The sequence below is a fragment of the Dermochelys coriacea genome, chromosome 1 (assembly GCF_009764565.3).
Source record: "Dermochelys coriacea isolate rDerCor1 chromosome 1, rDerCor1.pri.v4, whole genome shotgun sequence".
In the NCBI taxonomy this organism is placed as follows: Eukaryota; Metazoa; Chordata; order Testudines; family Dermochelyidae; genus Dermochelys; species Dermochelys coriacea.
The window spans coordinates 185358316-185376419 of record NC_050068.2 but is presented as its reverse complement, the minus strand read 5'-3'; the positions used below and the strand labels follow the sequence as shown (position 1 = coordinate 185376419).

The following is an 18104-nucleotide window of genomic DNA, read 5'->3' as shown; positions in this document are numbered from 1 at the left end:
GATTCAAGGGAGATGTGTATGATTAGTATCTAGCTTCCTTAGAAACTGGAATTGAGTCCTTTGTTAACATTTAGGGCCTAATGAATCAGAATTCATGCCTTGGGTTACTGTTCACTGGAGTTTAGTGTGAAGTCAAAGATGGTAGCTATAATTAGTTTACGTTATACTCTAGAAATTTAGTGCTCCCCACTGACTGATATATTCTACATCAGTCCATGTCCCTTGTTGGCTTAATGTAAGTCACTAAGGTAAATTTCACCCATGCAACTTAAATGTATAGCTTCCTGATAACCATTCTCCCAGACCTTGCTCAGTTTAAAGCTATTGTGGAACATACTTCATAGATGGCAGGAGTAAGACCTGGGAAAAAGAAATAGCCACTCTGAATGATTTATTTATGCTTTGTCTCAAGCTTACAGCAAGGAGGTATAGCATCCACTATGGGTACTACAGAGCTGGTTCATATCGCATTAGAGACAAGGTGTTGGCATGTAGTCAAACAAAGCTGTTTACACTGAATTACAGACACTTTTCAAACGGCCATGATCTTCAGCTAGGAGAGTGGGGTGGAGGGAATGGTGCTTGTAGCTTCTGAACAATGAACAATTAACCTATTGTTTTGAATGGACGATATCTACAGCTTGTTAGCAAGTGAAAGGAGAGTTAATCACAGAATACATTACCTTATCATGATATATTACATCTACTGGGTTAAACTGATTGTGTTACAGTAAATATAGCATGTAATAGCCACAGTGATTTGGCAGATGGGCTTTGATTAGGAGGAAAGAAGTCTCATGGAGGACGTGAGAGATCAATTTCTATGTTAAGGAGCTTTCTTATGCCTAAAAGGCCAAAATACTTATTGATTTGTGAATCACATTTCCTCCCCCGCAAGATGACAGATGTCCCTGATTAGTCATTTAAGCATTTACAGAGCAGTAGTAGAAGTAAGTAACTGTCCACTTCACCAGGGAGAAGGCCAATGAACTACGATTAGCAGCATTAGATAAATGAGTGATAGTTCTTGGGGGTGGTGGGATGTTCCCCTTCAGGGAAAGTTAGTTAGAAGGAAGTTGCTGTTCATACTTGTGAGGACTGGAAGTTCCATAGCACAGTGTGGTTCTGGGAGGTAAAAGAACAAAGACTGCTCAGAGGAAGAGAACTTTTTTAAACCTTGAAAGATGTCTGATTGGTTTCTGTTGTGGTCTGTCTCATCATAACTGCGTGTCATCATCCTCTTCTGCTGAGGCGATTGAGAGTGAAGAGGAGGAGGAGGAGCTGGCCTGTGGAAAAGCAACAAGTAGAAATTTGTAATTATTTTATGGTTGTAGATAATGTGATAGTTCACAGTGGCATGAGGAATCTCTATCAGTCTGTTCTGAACCATGCCCAGTAGGTATTTGCCTTTGCATGAAGAGCGAGTGAATTGCTCTTTTAAATGCACTTTACAAAGTGACTAAATTGTCTAGTGGGAATTCCATGTTCTTGCTCGACTTCCATGTCAAATCCACCAAGGTAACAGATAAAAAGAAGGGTTTAACTACAGCTCTGAAAACCCAGCCTTGGACGTAAGGCCATCACTGAAAGAATCTGCAGTTGGAACTTAGTTAACAATTCTGGTGATATGTGTGAGGAATAGAATCCAGTTAGTTTCTTCCTAGCTTTATTGTGTCTCTGGCATGAACAGGAGTAAAAACTTGTTTATTTTTAACAGCAAAGAAGATAAGACCCTGAATCCACAGGGATCAGAGCAGTTGAGTACAGGTGTCATTTTTCTGACAATAGCAAGTTTCAAACTTTTTTGTTGCTGGCACAATTTCCCTGGACCAGAATATTTGGTGAATATTTAGTGGTCAGAATATTTATTTTTTTCTCAGGACCTTTGTTGGTCACACTTTGTCACAGTCTACCCACCCCACACCCACCAAAGAATCTGCACTGTTTTAAAGCACTTCACGTTGTTTTCCCATGTTCACAGGTGTATTTAAGCCCTGTTACTTGGGTCCTGTGCTCCCTGTGGTTGAACAGAGAATTCCTGAGGATATGGTTCTCATTTATATTAATGAATGCTATATTGGGAATATTTCTGCTCTCTCTCATGCTGTCTCTCATATACTCACGTGCATACATACATTCACTCTCTACACCCCCTCCCCTCCCCTTCCCTCCCCACCCTGGGTCCAGTAGATACTGTGTGTGTGGAGTAAGGAGAACAGGCAGTTCTACCCTACTTTAACCAGGTCTGCCACTCCATACTAATTAATGTAGATCAGATCTTGTAAATCCAGAATACAACTAGAATTCACAGACCCTACCTCAAGTGAATTTAGGGACTGATTCAGGTTCCTTTCCCCACCACTTGGTCCGAAAGATTGGGTTAACTCAAGATTACCCACCCTTTCTCTTGGTTCTGGTGAGGTCCTCTCTGGCTCTGCTGGTGGGTTCTCTGTATAAGCAGGAGGGTCAGTAGTGTCATATAGCTGATCTGCCAGAGAGGCAGTAATAGGAATATTCTGAGACTTGAAGTATTCATAGCTTGCTTTTCTGTACACCAGTAACGTCAATCTGTCGCCACTGTCACTGATTTTTGCTACAACCTTATCATAGGTTTCGTTCAATACGTTCACGCCATTCACTTCCACCAAAATGTCCTCTTCTTCCAGTCCTGCTGTGTCAGCTGGCCCACCTTTACGTATCTGCAAACACAGGCTCTGAAGCTGTGATACCAGCACAGTACCATTAAAGTTGAATTAACACCCAAGTATTATAAATAGACAGTGAATATTCTGTGATTTTTTTTTTTTTTCCCCAATACAGGAGGTAGAGTAAGGATTGGAAAAAATTATTCTGGAGCAGAACTTAATTGGAGAAGGAGAAAGGATGAGACTTTTAACATAGTATTCCAATATATTCCACTTTTATTACCAGTCCTGTAATGGGTTTTGACTTGGACAGGACTTCTGTTGTGGGGAAGAGGCCATGGTGGTGCTATCATGTAGACTTAACTGTGGTACTTAGGGGATCAGATAATGGTTTATCGTATTTTACCTTTTTATAGTGTCTTGTGGATCTCAGATCCCTTACATATATTATTATATTCAGTATAACACTCCTGTGGGTTAGATAAATATTAAGGAAGAAGAGAAAATAGAGACAAAACTTGTGCAATTTACCCCAGAACTTTTGCAGAGCTAGGACTATATCCCAGGTCTCCTCACTCCCACTCCTGTACCTTAATCACAAGACCATCCTTTCACCTCTAGGGGTATGAATTCATCCTGAGTTCAAAGACTAAAACTCTATCAGCCAAGAGCACGTAGGACAGATCTTGCCTTTTTGTTACATATGGCTTAGAATGACTTGCTCTGGGTGTAGTCACATTCCCTACTTTCTGTGCTGTATGTCTAACTGTAGCACAAGTTAGTGTTACTTCTGGTGTCTCATGCTTCTTCCAGGCTAGAAGCCCCAGGTTGGTACCTCTTTGATGAACTGCATGGGCATATTCTTGGTTGCATTCAAATGGAAGCCAAATCCACTAGGACCCTTCACCAGCCTGCAGATTTTGGGCTTGTGATTCACCACCTGCTCAGCATGTGAGGTCGGCTCTTTCTCTGCTTCAGCTGGAAGGGAATCTTGTCTTTCCCGGTAGTACAAACACGGGGAAACTTGAGCCTGAAAGACCAAAAGCAAAGGAAAGAGTTTATATGAATGTAAAAACTCCTACAGAAAAATCTGTCTAAACTAAGGCTGTCAATTAATCACAGATAACTCACGTGATTAATCTCAGTTTTAATCGCATTGTTAAATGATAGAATACCAATTGAAGTTTATTAAATATTTGTGGATGTTTTTCTACATTTTCAAATGTATTAATTTCACTTACCATACAGAATACAAAGTATACACTGCTCACTTTGTATTATTTTTTATTACAAATATTTGCACTGTAAAAATGATAAAAGAAACTGTTTTTGAATTCACCTCATGCAAGTACTACAGTGCAATCTCTTTATCGTGAAAGTGCAGTTTACAAATGTAGATTTCTTTTGTTACATAACTGCACTCGAAAAGAAAACAATGTAAAACTTTAGAGCCTACAAGTCCACTCTGTCCTGCTTCTTGTTCAGCCAATTGTTAAAACAAACAAGTTTGTTTACATTTACGGGAAATAACGCTGCCCACTTCTTGTTTACAGTGTCACCTGAAAGTGAGAACAGGCATTTGCATGGCAATTTTGTAGCCGGCATTGCCAGGTATTTATGTGCCAGATATGCTAAACATTCGTACGCCCCTTCATGCTTCAGCCACCATTACAGAGGACGTGCTTCCATGCTGATGACGCTTGTTTAAAAAAAAATGTGTTAATTAAATTTGTGACTGAACTTCTTAAGGGAGAATTGTATGTCTCCAGCTCTATTTTACCCGCATTCTGCCATATGTTTCATGTTATAGTAGTCTCGGATGATGACTCAGCACATGTTGTACGTTTTAAGAACACTTTCACTTCAGATTTCACAAAACGCAAAGAAGGTACCAATGTGAGATTTCTAAAGATAGCTACAGCACTTGACCCAAGGTTTAAGAATCTGAAGTGCCTTCCAGAATCTCAGAAGGATGAGATGTGGAGCATGCTTTCAGAAGTCTTAAGAGCAAAACTCCAATGCAGAAACTACAGAATACGAACCACCAAAAAAGAAAATCAGCCTTCTGCTGGTGGCATCTGACTCAGATGATGAAAATGAACATGCATCGGTCTGCACTGCTTTGGATTGTTATCGAGCAGATCCCGTCATCAGCCTGGACGCATGTCCTCTGGAATGGTGATTGAAGCATGAAGGGACATATGAATCTTTAGGGCATCTGGCATGTAAATGTCATGCGAAGCCAGCTACAAAAATGCCATGAGAACACCTGTCCTCCCTTTCAGGTGACATAGTGAACAAGAAGTGGGCAGCACTATCTCCTGCAAATGTAAATAAACTTGTTAGTCTGAACAATTGGCTAAACAGGAAATAGGTCTGAGTGGACTTGTAGGCTCTAAAGTTTGACATTTGTTTTGTTTTTGAATGGAATCTCTTTTTTGTGCATAATTCTACATTTGTTAGTTCATCATTCATGATAGAGATTGCACTACAGTACTTAAGTGAATTGAAAAATACTATATCTTGTTTTTTACAGTGCAAATATTTGTAATAAAAAATAAATATAAAGTGGGCACTGTATACTTTGTATTCTGTTATAATTGAAATCAATATATTTGAAAATGTAGAAAACATCTAAAAATATTTAAATGGTATTCTATTATTGTTCAACAGTGCGATTAATCATGCAGTTAATCTTTTTAATCACACGATTAATCTTATAAAGTGTTTGACAGCTCTAGTCTAACATCTTGTTGCATTTGAAATCTTTACAACAGTCAGTATAGGTCCCACCTGTGAATTCTACTTGCTTATTAAAACCCCTTCAGTGATAGAGGTAAAAAGTTGCAACATGCTCACAAATGTGAGCAGGGATTTCTCCTCTAATTCATATAGGAAACTGCCTGGTAGTTGCAATTGGTTAACATGTTGGTTTCTGCACTGACCTGCTGAAATATGGTATTGTTCCAGTAGTATATAGGAAGGTCTAAGGCAAGAATAAATTGGGAAGTTTAGTGACATACTGCAGAAATCTCTTCTGAGGGAGACTGAGACATGAGCCCATCTCAGATGTTCACTATAGCGAGTATTTGAATAAGGGCTATTAAAAAGCCTTTGAAATGGTGCTTCTTTCAGAATGGACCCATTATTTCATTGCTGCCCATGTCTTACCTAGTGAGGAGCTGTACAAGCCCAACCCCAGCCTGCATTGCCTTACCAGTTTATACATGGTGTCTGTCTGCTTATCCACCACCAGCAATGTGGTCTTTTCCCCACACCTCTTAATCTTCTCCACCACGATGTCGTGATTCAGTGCCTCCACTGACTCCCCATTTACAGCCACCAGGATATCATTGTCCTTTAGACCTGCCTTGGCTGCTGGGCTGCCAGAATCAATGTCCTTAATTAAATGACCTGATCTCCAAAAAAAAAAAAATAAAAAAAAAGAATACAGGTCTAGTTCAAATAGAGAAAAGCAGTTGTTCATGGTGTGTTTGGTTTGGATGATAAAAGATATTTAAGATGGCAGAAACTCATTCTCTGATTTCAGGTTGAAATAAGATTCCTGATTTAGCTCATTCTGCAGTAACCCTAGTGCAGAATCTAGATCTCCTTCCAAGTGACTTGAATACAGGTTCCTTTTCCCCTGAACAAGACACATGGAGGTTGTGGTTTACTCTGAGGCAAGGGGCGGGGGAGTTTAAGCCTATTTAAAATTGAGCGCTTCATGGTTTTGGTGAACCCAGTTGTGAGAGAGCAACTAAGGATCTCTTTCAAGTGATTCAGATAAGCCAGGATTCTGTTGTGGAAAAACCATCAGACATTACTCTGGACACGTTGCTGACTCTCAAAAATGTGGGGTTGGAGGCTGCCCCAAGTGGAGATTATGGGAGCTGGACTGTAGTGGGTGAGGAGGGCCACAAGCAGCACAGTGGGATGTTCCACCTCAGATTGGAAGGTTTGATGGAGATTCATAGATTCCAAGGCCAGGGACCATTTGTGATTATCTAGTCTGGCCTCCTGTATAAAACAGGCTACAAATTGGGGGTACCTGGCTGTGGTGAGGTGTTTTTGGGGGGGACTGGGTTGCAGCAGGACAGGAAATGATCTTTCCAAGATGAGTAGTAGGCACTGGAGAGTAGGAGTCCTGCAGGCCCCGTAAAAGCGCACTACAGAGCACACAGGGGCCTGGCTGATGGCTGGGTTCTCACCGTTACCATTTTGTTCCTCCCTCAGGTAAAACCCATAGCCGTTGTCTCCTTTCTTGAGCTCCACCTGTCGGGGTTTGTGGGGAAGCAGTTTCAGGTTGGCTGTGTCTCTTTTCAGTATCATCTGGTGGTTGCTGTAATACTGGTCAGTTTCATTGTCTGATAACAGAAACACAACATGGTTCCCAGACTTCTTCACCTGCAACGACACACACACACACACAATTTCAAACACAGGCCTTTGAGTGGAGCATGGGGGCTGTGGAGAGCTTTATGTTGGCAGGTTCTTTTATGTACAATGGTAGGCTCTAGGTGAATGGGATGTAGGGTTGTGGGGTGGTGCTCTAATATGTGTACCCATGTGCTGCCTATATGACTGTAGACTCAGCCACACCTACCACAAGTTGCTATAACATTCAGCTCTGACTGCTCTGGAGCTACTTCCATCCCCCTACATTCCCATACCCTAACTTTGTGTGTTTTGTCTATCCCCATCATACCTCTGCTTCTCTACTCCCATTCTTCTCTCCATCGTCACTCAAAACCTCCAAGTTTCCTCTCCTTATGAAAAATATTGCAACCATAGTACAGAACACAAGTACTGCAGTTTTTCATAGTTAATATAGTGGTTTGGATCATTATAGTGGATTGCTTCGCAAGCTTATTTGATCGGCCCCCCCTTCTTCGTGTCTGTAGTAGTTTGTGTCCTCCCCCCATGTACAGATACTGCCACCTAGCCCTGAAGGCAGAGCGGAGAGCAGCGGCTGCTGACTGGGTGCCCAGCTCTAAGGCAGCGCTGTGCCAGCAGCAGCAGCACAGAAGTAAGGGTGTCAATGTGAAAAGAGAGATTCAGCAATATCACTTTTCACAGCAGACTTAGCGCCCCATGGCTTATTTCTTATATGCCCCACCCTTATTTCTGCGCTGCCACTCCAGGGTTGATAGCCACCTCCAGGTATGGGACTGGGACAGTGAGGAGGAGAACCTGAGCCTGTGCTGTCTCCCAGTAAGGGACTGGGGGGGGGGAAGGAGAGGAGAGCCCAAGGCCGGGAGGCGGAGCTCCTGCTGTTCCTGCCTCCCGGGAGTGCATGGCCCTTCTGCGCGAGCCCCAGCCACCCAGGGCTGACAGCCAGAGTGCTACAAAAACAACAACAAAAAAACGACACACAGCTTGCATCTCCCTTGACACATTCCCATGTCTCCCCTGGGAGTTTGAGAACTGCAGTGAAATGCTGTAGGATTTGTAGTTTGGATAGTGGTACTCTGAAAGCTTTTCTGGCCCAAGCTGCTTCATAGTCATGCTATGTTTGAATGGTTAAAGCCTCAGCATTTGTGATTTTTACCAGAGAGAGTAATGGAAAAATCACGTTCTCTTTCCATCCTTATCACTGATGCTACCCTCAGTGGATCAGTGTTTGGTTTGATCTCTCAAACTACATTCATTATTTTCCCTAACACCAAGAAGATCTTTAAACCACCATCATCACAAATAGGAATATACCAGTTGTTGGGAGGATGTGGCAGAAGGACATTTCATGATCAGAAATGCAGGCTTTCTTGCACACTTTGTTCTGGGCCCCTTTTATTGACAGCTAGGTTACATTATTTGGCTCTGATTGAGTCCTTAAACGGCACTGTTAAAATTAGTTTTGCGTTTCTTAGCAGGAGGGAATCCCATTTCCTGGAAATTCTCCTCTTTCCCTAACTATCCAGATCTTCACATCAAACCCTCCTTCAGGTAAATCATGGAGCACAAACTACTGTGCTTTCCAGTCTTACCATCCTAATATTAGAAAGATTCTCCATTGTACTGTACTCCATCCCAGGCATGCTGACTTCGTCCTCCTGGGCACCAGAAAGATTTTCAGAATTCCTAGAACTATGCCGCCGTTTATTTAATTAGGCTTATGGCAACAGTACAGTTGTGGTGCTTACATCACTCGGGCCTGACTTGAGGGCAGTATTCTTCCAAAGCAAGTTTAGGGTGTCTGGTGGAAGTCTGTCCCTGACTTTCAAGAACAGCCAACCTTTTCGGCAGCCTTGCACTCCAGCTACCCTGACCCATCCAAGAAACAAGACCAAAGTAGCAGCATATTTTGGGACTGAAGTGTTGCTGATAATGCACGGTATTGACCTCAGCCTTTTCACCTTCTCTGTGAATGCATTCAGACAGTGTTGACACTGCTAGCCTCAGGAAGAGGAACTGGCCTTAAATGAAGGAAGCAGAGGAGTTGTGCTATTAGATACCTTTTCAACCACTTCCTGATGTTTGTCGTTTTCCACGTTCTTCCCATTCACTTCGATCAGGCGGTCATTATGTTGGACACCTGCTTTTGCAGCCACTCCTTGGGGGGACAAGCCTATTATGAAGACACCCTTCTGACCTAGAACAGGGGAGAGAACTTACTATACTGAGCAAGCCGCTGGAACATGCCTGCACTGATTGCCAAGCAAATGCCATGCTGATGTAAGGTGCTGTAGTGACAGCCTTGGAGACCAAGGGGCTCTGTTTATCCACAGAAGAGGTACCATGACAGCACAAGTTTTCTCTACACAGCCACACCTGTGTGCCTTATCCTGACTCTGGAGGGATAACCTAGAGAGGGGAGGAAACTTCATCATCTATGGCCCAAATTATTGTTTGCCTCTCTGCTGAGAGTGCCCCAGGCACCAATTATGGTGGTTTGGTTGATCGTTAGTACTACTGAGAATGGAGTGACTCTAAAGTTTGAATTGATTAAGGCCCAATTTTATTATTTAATGTGGCTTATCCACATGTCAGAGTTTCTTGTGTTTAAAAGACTTCCAGATTTCATCCGTGGGTTAGTCTAGTGCACAGTGTTATTTACATTGTGTTAGCACCCTCCATGAGCTAGGCACTTTCCAAACAGAGAGAGACAGTACAGGTCTACAGAACCCTACCCATTCTTTTGCCTAGCATTTTGGAAAGGGCAAGTGTGGAGAGGGTTCAAAAGAAAAATAAAATTCCTTAGTTCAATTTCATGCTTCCCATGTGAACACATCTAGATCAGAAGAGGCTCTTTGCCTTTTGCACACTGTCATCCTTTGCTTCAGCCCCTTTCAGATGGTTGCCTTCAGATAAGCTCCAGAACCCTGAGGGCTGGTTCTCATGGTAATTCAAAGGAAGTGCATGGGACTTGGAGCAATCATTTGTAGGGTGCTTCTGGCAACTGAGGAGGGCCTGGTACAAATGGTTTTAGCAAGTCTGCTTCAACAGCTGACAGGAAATTGGACAGGCTGGCAAAGAATCAACTCCCATTCCCACACCTAACCAGAGGAAATGTGCCCTCGGGAAATTGCCTACCACTTACACCCATTGTTCTCACCAGTTGTGGTTTTCAAGGAGAAGTCATAACTGTTTCTCTCCTTCACTAAGTAGCAGAGCCGAGGCTGTGGAACTGGTGCTGTCACTCCATTTGTCACTGGCGGCTGCTCCTTTTGCTGCTGGGTTGTCTGCTTGTGACCCAACTCTTCAAAGTTCATCCCTTCTTTTTCTGCCTTTTCATAGGATGCCTCATCCAGAATGAGGACAGTTACAGAATTCCCACTCCTTTTGACCAGCTCCACTACCTGCAATGGATAGAATGAGCTTGGAGGTGGTAATGGCAGAAAAGCATCCAGATGGTTGATATAAATTTCCCCCGCTGGAGCACAGCACATGCTAGCTCTGCAGCTTCCACTGCCCTTGGTATTTCATCAAGGATCTTTTTCCTCTGCTCAAGCTCCAGTGAAGCCAATATGCAAGGTATAAATGATCCTGTAAGCTCAGTTATTCAGCTCTCAGATTTCCCAGCAGAAGTTACTGTGAGGAGTGGCAGGTGACGGTTTGCTGAACTGAATGCCAAAAGTGGGGCTGAGGTTTTGAGAAATGGCTGGGACCAAAAATATAGTCAAACTTACCTGTGCATGCTCTTCCTTGTCCACGAACAACCCATTGACCCTCAGAATTCTGTCTCCATCCTTCAGGCCAGCCCTGTCAGCTGGACTGCCCTCCTCCACTTTCCGGATGAGGTGACCCAATTTGTTTTTCTCGATGCGCAGGAAGAATCCATAACTCTCCCCCTCTTGTTTGATCACTTTGCATTCTCGAGGCTGGAGAGCAGAGGTCATTTCTGCCAAGCAGAATGGAAAAGGGGTGTGTGTAAAAACAGGACCAGGAAAAGGAAGTATGTCCCCTTTAAATATGCACTGAGTTGGTCATTTGAGCCAAAGTGTTTTTAACAGATAAAGAAGAAAATGCTTTTGTCCTCCATCTTAGATGAAGATGGTGTCTACCTCTTGCTAACAAGGAGACTGACTGAAGGCAGAATGCCAGAGAGAGAACCTGTCTGTTGTCGAAAATAAGATGGGAAAACTGTGGTCAGGGTCTCTTCCAGAACTAAGCCTCACAGGAGAGAAACCATAATGCAGATTAAGCTGACAGGAGTTGCCAGTGGTAAAGAAAATGGAGGTGTGGCTAAAATGGAATTCTTAGATGAGGGCAAGATTAAGAAAGAAACAGGTAGCTTTGAGCAAAGTGACCCTTCTTCGTACTACGAGGTGGGATGGAACTCTGTTCTTTTGGGGGCCTGACCATTATGCACACACCAGTGTTGTCAATCAAGTTATATTCTGAAATAGCTATTTCTAGTTAACTCCTTGTGTGGACCCTCTCATTCTGGAATAAGAGTACCTTATTCTGAGCTATTTAACTAATTCAGAATAAAATACTCTTATTCTTGAATGAGAGTGCCCACACAACGTTAATCAGGAATAGTTAATCTGCTTTAAATTCACACCACGCTTTATTGTAGATTAATTTTCATGTGTAAACAAGCCCTAAAACAACCCCCCACTTCTTTAAAAAAATATAGTTGTCTCTTTAGTGAAGAGACATAGGTGGGTCAGGCCAACTAGCATATTGGCGGTCAGAGGGGCACAAATGTGTTATGGAAGCTGAAGGAAGATACCGGAAGCTTTTGGTATCTTGGGACCCCATCCATTGTTCAGACAGCTGGAAGGATTTAATATACTGCAGTACCTCAAACTTAGCTCGGAACATATCCACAAAAGGGAAATTAAGTCTGAAGTAAATTCTATTGTAGCAGATGCATCCTTTTCTAGTATCCACGCATACTTTTATCTCTAGACCCAATTTGGAAAATTTCTCCTGGCAGAGATTCTTCAGGCCATCCCAAATACAGCTCCCCTGTAGAGAAGAGGAGCCCACAGCAGATGATTTATCTGCCTTCCCTTTGAAAATTCAAGATTTGCCCTGTTTCTAGCCACCATGCAGTTGTACTATGGCAAATCTTCAGTATAGACAGGCAAAGCTATCACTGGTACTCGTGGAGCTTACCCTGCTGGAAACTAGAGCAGGCTGTATTGGTGAAAGTTGCAGCTCATAGCTGTTTGTCCTATGAACTCTAGGAGTTTACACCAGAGCCTGAAATAGAGGCAAATCCTAGTGTAGATAAGGCCTAAGAAACATTCAGGTGCAGGGGAAGGCAGATGGTGAACTCATGCACCTCAGAGGGCTCAATGTTACTTCTCCTTTTGCTGCATGAAAGCTTTATGGGGAATGGGAGTAAAGAACCTACAAAGGTAACCAGGATAGTAATTATGGGATGTTTTGGGGGAAAGGAGTTAGTGAAGAAAGAAGGGAAGTTCTTACCTGTGTCTGCGTGGAGCTGATCTCTAGGGAATTCTTTCCAGCAGTCTCTCCTGTGGCTGTACCTATAGGTACAGCCGGACTTTGATTGAGCAAAGGTTGATTTAAAAGATGATTTATTTAACTGAATCTCACTGCATGTGTTCACCTACTTGATAACCAGCCTGTAGAGGTGCAAATCACTTCTCCTTTCTCAGCAACTTTGAATTCTGCTGCGGTGTTTCATTGATCATTGTACTCTCAAACTCAGACCTTCACAGGGAGCAGATCCAAGATAAGCCTGATCTTTGCTCTTGGTCAGACCTTTCCCCTGAGAGAGATAAGGATTCCCAGGGAGCAGTTCCAAGGCCTGGTTCATCCACTAGGAATGAGCCTCTGCAGGCTCTGGTGACAGACAAGGACTCAGTTATTAGAAATAACGCTTCTGTTGCACCTCTGCTGGTTGTAGTCTCCAAATTAGTAAATGGCCTACTTACAGTGTAGTAAAATGGCATTGTGGGGTTCCATGTTTAACGTCTGATTGTTTCCATAGCAAATTAGCTCAGTTTACAAGGAAAAGTAAATTTAAAGGACACATTTCCCTATGTAAACTGAGCAAATTTTCTATGGAATCAGTGAGGCACAATATCCATGTCTGTCATGGGATAAAGAATAGGAACAAACAGTCCCAAAAGGGGTAGGAGTAGTGGAAGTGAAAGGCATGGAAATCTCAATCTGAATGTTGCGTTAATATGATCTTTGCATATAGGCAGGATGAATGTGGATATATATACATGCATAGATGAAAATCTTCCTACTGGACCTTGGGCATGGACTCTGTGTGAGTTTGCAAGGCATGCTGAGGGTAGGAATTATTATTTGTATTAAGCCGCATTGTGCTAGGGGCTTAATACATAGTGAGACAGAGTCCCTGCCCCAAACAACTTACAATGTAAACTGACATGAATGACAAAGAGTGGGCAGGAAAACAGGCAGAGAGGTGAAAAGCAACATGTCTGAGGTCACCCAGCAGGTCAGTTGCGGAGGTGGGAATAGAGCCCAAGTCTCTCATGTCCCAGTTTTTCCATGGGTCATGTGCCCCTCCAGGAGAAGCATGATATTTGGGTAATGTATCAGGCAGCTTTGTTGATGTAATGTAGGTTCATTTGATATTCACTAAGGGCCAGTTGGTTCAATGGGCTTGGTGGGTACAAATGAGGCTGTAAGAGTCGTGTATTGTTTTGAGAACAGTATTTTGCATCTATATTGCAGTTCCAGAGGGGTCAGAATATGGGGTGTAGGCTGTGTGGGTAGGTTCTGGAGGGGTCGAGGGAGGTAGTGTTAGGGGAGTGTCTACCAGTTGAGGGTGTGGGATTGGAATTCGCTTCTTCTGGTGGATGAGTTGCAGGAAAATTTGGACTGGGAATGGGGATGGGAATGATCTTTAGCTATGAATGTGATGGGTTGGCCCTGCAGCTGGGAAGGACAATGGGGGTGGGTGCATGAGTAATCGGGTAGTGAGGTTGGGCAAGGGGCTTGTGGGAAGAGTGAGGCAGCATTTGCAAGTGTATGGGCCACATTAAAGCATGGGCAAGCCAGGCATGTGCCTAGGGCCCAATTTGTGGGTGGTGGGGAGGGAGAAGGGGGTCAACCTGAGTGTTGTGCGACTCTGTGCATCAGGTCACAAGTCCACTCACTCAGATTTGGCCCTGCTTCCTTCGTAGCAGAGGAGCCAAACCTGAGTGAGCAGTGGTGTGGCCAATGCTGCTGCCCCTTGTCACTGCTCCGGGGCTGGTTCCTGCACCAGACAACTGCTGGAGGTTGACTGTCATCCAGGCTCTGGATGGGGGGGGAGGAGTGGGCTGAATTAATCGGGGTCATGTGATTGGCTGAAACACCTGGGCTTCATAGGGTATGTCTAGGGTTGCCATTTTTGGCTGGACGTATTCCTGGAGGTTTCATCACATGACCTAATCTTTATTTAAAGATTAATCTTTACTTCCTGGAGACTCCAGGACAATCCTGAAGGACAGGCAGCCCTATATGTCTACAAAGTGAGTGGCAGGGAGTCTCAGCACTTCGGTCTACAGACTTGAGCTCGTTACAGTGTTAAAAATAGCCATGCAGACATTGGGGCTCAGTCAGAACTTGGGCTCTGTAGCCTAGGGAGGGATGTGGGCTTCATGGGCCAAGCCACAATGTCTGCACTGCTGTTTTTAGCACTATACCAGGCTTTGAGACTCACGGCCACTTGCTGTGTAGATGCACCCATAAGAGGGGCTGGGAGAGCTGATTTTGGAGGAGAAACTGCAGTGAGCAAGTTGGACTCCGATGGAAGGCCCTGAAGTGGGGTCTGGGAACACTCCCTGGAATTAGCACTCTACCCCAGAGCAGGGAAGACTCAAAGATACCCCAAAGGAGCCGAGACTGTAAGGGTATTTAGAGGAAAGAGCTTGGGAGTCAGGGTTCTATCCCAGAGAGATTAAAAGATAGCCCAGAAGAGAACTGGGAACTGAGCCCAGAGGACGACCTGAGAGAGGCCCAAGGTGGGTGAAAGAATGTTTTGTTTGTTTGGACTTTTGTTATTCCAGAAGGGAATTGAACTCTGAGTGTGACCCAGCTGTAGAGCTGAGCCACGTGAATCCCGGGGGAGACAGAAAACCTTTGTTCCATATGTCGATTTATACTTGAGTATTTATAGATGTACTAAGTTTGTCACTACACTGTAAAATGTTTTAGAAGAGTTCTGTAATAAAAGAATAACATTTTTAAAAAAAAATGGAGGCAGGGCGTGCTTGCAGTGCCACATTCAGCCAACAGGAGAAGCACGTATTTGGGGACTGAAGTGTTGCTGATATGTTGACCTCAGCCTCTCCACCTGCACACCCTATGATAAGCATGTTTGTTTTCAAGCATATCTCTGCCATTGTGGGGGCTAGACGTTTACTTAAAAAAAATAGAAAGTTGATATTTTCATGTAATCACCTGATTCCAGGAGCAGGAGCTCTAAGGGAAAAACCAAATATTGTATGACTCATCAATACTGACACAGGACAGTTTAATAGAATGATTCTAATATTCCATGACAAATTATGAGCTCACTTTAACAATGACTAATTTATGGGGTCATTCTCCACTTGGTTAATTCACCTTTACCTAAATCCTGGATGTGGTGGCTTTGGGCCTGGTGCACTCGATCTGTTGTGTTCCTTCCCATATCAGCTGCATTTGCCTCTTCATGCATTCACATCTGCTAACATTTAGGGAGTAACAGCTTTAAAGCAAGCCTGTGTTTTTTCTGCTCCTAACAGGTGGTGCTGGCAAATGTGGGCTCAGAGCAAATTCCTGGAAGCTTATCTGTGCCACCTGAATAGTCGCCTATTTATTAGACCTTATTCCAGCTTTGTATTACACACACATGTTTTACAGGGATTGAAGAGCCACATTGTGATACCTTATTGATCTTAGATTATAGGATCATATTTGCATGATGTGTTAAGAGAAAAAACTTTGTTTAGCTAGGAGTGTAGGGGCAATCTCAGGTTTTAATAAGTATAAAGTGAGCCAATCCTCCAGCCAGTAAGTAAAAGAACATTTAGAGCCTCTATAAAACCTCCATCCACATTACATATAGTAACTATTATGTCCCTATCTTCTAAATGAAACTGAGGCATAGAAGGGTTAAATGACTTGACTGCGGTCCCAGAAAGAGAGAGGAGAATCTGGGAAGGGAACCCAAGTTTTGTCAATCCTTGCCCTGTGCTCTAACCCAGTGATCCTCAATGGGAGAGGTTGGGAACAGGTGTCAAGGGGGTCACAAAAAACCTGTCATTTACCATACTACTAAATGGGTGGGGGATCGTGGTGTGCAAAAGGCTGAGAACTACTACTCTAACCCCAAGCCCATTCTGCTGCCCTGTGAGAGATCCATTCTTCAGCACCAGGAATGAGGGTTACTTTGTTGCTGGCTCCTGAGCAAACCTGCAGTGTCACTATATACAACGTAGGAATAGTGAGTAGGGAGTACAGAAGTTATAGTACCTCTTGTATTTGGCAATGGTGTGACTGCTACTGGAATACAGTGTCCAGTTCTGTTGTTCACAATTCAAGAAGGATGTTGATAAATTGGAGAGGGTTCATAGAAGAGCCATGAGAATGATTAAAGGATTAGAAAACATGCTTTTTTGTGATACTCAAAGAGCTCAATCTATTTAGATTAACAAAGAGAAGATGTAGGAGTGACTGACAACAGATTTGATAACAGGTTTTTTTAATCTAGCATGCAGAGGTGTAACAAGATCCAATGGTTGAAAGTTGAACTAGACAAATTCAGACTGGAAATAAGCTGTACATTTTTAACAGAGAAGGTAATTAATAATTGTTCCAGTTTACCAGAGTGTCATGGTAGAGTCTCCATTGCTGGCAATTTAAATATCAAGACTGAATTTTTTTCTAAAAGATGTGCTCTAGTCCAGACAAGACTTATTTTGGGAAAGTTCTATGGGCTGTGCTATACAGTCAGTAGTCCCTTTTGGCCTGGGAATCTATGACTCTATGAAAAACATTGTTTCCACTTATTTTTCTTGTGTACATCTTCTGATAATTTTTTTTCCTGGTCTGTGTACTGTGATGACTGTTTAATGGGTGGGATCCTCTGAGGATTTAAAAATCCAGATTTGTAGTAAACTAAAGAAATGTCTTTCTCCTTTTATAATAAGAGTGTCATTTGAACAGCTATTTTGATTTCTGCTCAGGTCGGTGGAAAATAAGGGGAAATAATTACATTGAAAAAAAGACTTTATCTAATTCGCTTGTCCTGAGACTAAAAGAAATAACATGCAGAAGTAGATGCATATGAATGGGCATGTTTGCAATTAAGACTTACAATTCAGTCTTAAGTTTTATTTTAAATTTTTTTGTTTTCTTTTGAATTGAATTGAATGGATTTTTTTAAATGACAACCTCTAAAAAATGGCCAGCAATTTTGTTCAAACTTTCAGCAGTTCACGATCAAAAGATCTAGTGACCAACATCATCAAACTGACCGAATCAATCTGATATTTTGGGACTGATAAATAGACAATTTACTTTCTGCAATGTTCAGTTTACTGGATTTTTCCAGGTTTCTACAAGACATCTCCCAAATTGGGACTTGATTATTGTGAAAGATGATGTAATAAATCCACATTGGGTAAAAGGCCTAACAGCTCCTGGGAAATGCCTTATTCTGATTCAGCCAGGTAGTTCAGAGGAGGAGGTGTGGGCATGCCCCTGTAGAAGTGGTGGTGAAAGGTGACTTGAAGTCCATGTCCCTGCCCACCCCATCCCAAAGTCAGAAGCCATGTGATTTCAATGTAACCCACTGCTGTGTGTGTGTGTTACAGGCCCACCCTTTGTGCCCAGTAAACAGAGGAGATGAGTTGTTACAGCCCTCAGCTACCGAGCCATGGCTCTTTCGCTCAAACTGTAGCAGCCCATGCATTTATCTCTGGCAGTCCCCTGTTCAATCCTTGGTGTGTTTCCCAAGAGATTGACTATCACATAAGCAAGATCTATTCTTCCTTCCCTGGCATCTGGCCAGTGATGGGTTGATGGAACCCA

At 43.0% G+C, this 18104-nt stretch overlaps 1 protein-coding gene across 3 annotated transcripts; it reads right to left on the bottom strand.

Moving 5' to 3' along the window:
* Positions 1–374: 374 nt before the first annotated feature.
* PDZK1 (PDZ domain containing 1) lies at positions 375–12788 on the bottom strand. Of its 3 annotated transcripts, none has more exons than XM_038402748.2 (9): positions 12528–12788; positions 10775–10986; positions 10201–10444; positions 9101–9237; positions 6857–7052; positions 5863–6059; positions 3481–3675; positions 2400–2699; positions 375–1286 (listed from the first exon to the last, which is right to left on the bottom strand). In XM_038402748.2, the coding sequence occupies exons 2-9, from the start codon at positions 10982–10984 to the stop codon at positions 1218–1220; spliced, it is 1548 nt and encodes a 515-aa protein (XP_038258676.1). In that variant the 5' UTR covers positions 10985–10986; positions 12528–12788; the 3' UTR covers positions 375–1217. The 3 variants fall into 3 exon arrangements, with proteins under 3 accessions (XP_038258676.1, XP_043365723.1, XP_043365719.1); XM_043509788.1 differs by having other exon boundaries at positions 6863–7052; positions 12528–12682; XM_043509784.1 differs by lacking the exon at positions 12528–12788 and adding an exon at positions 11895–11917.
* Between the last annotated feature and the right edge of the window lie 5316 nt (positions 12789–18104).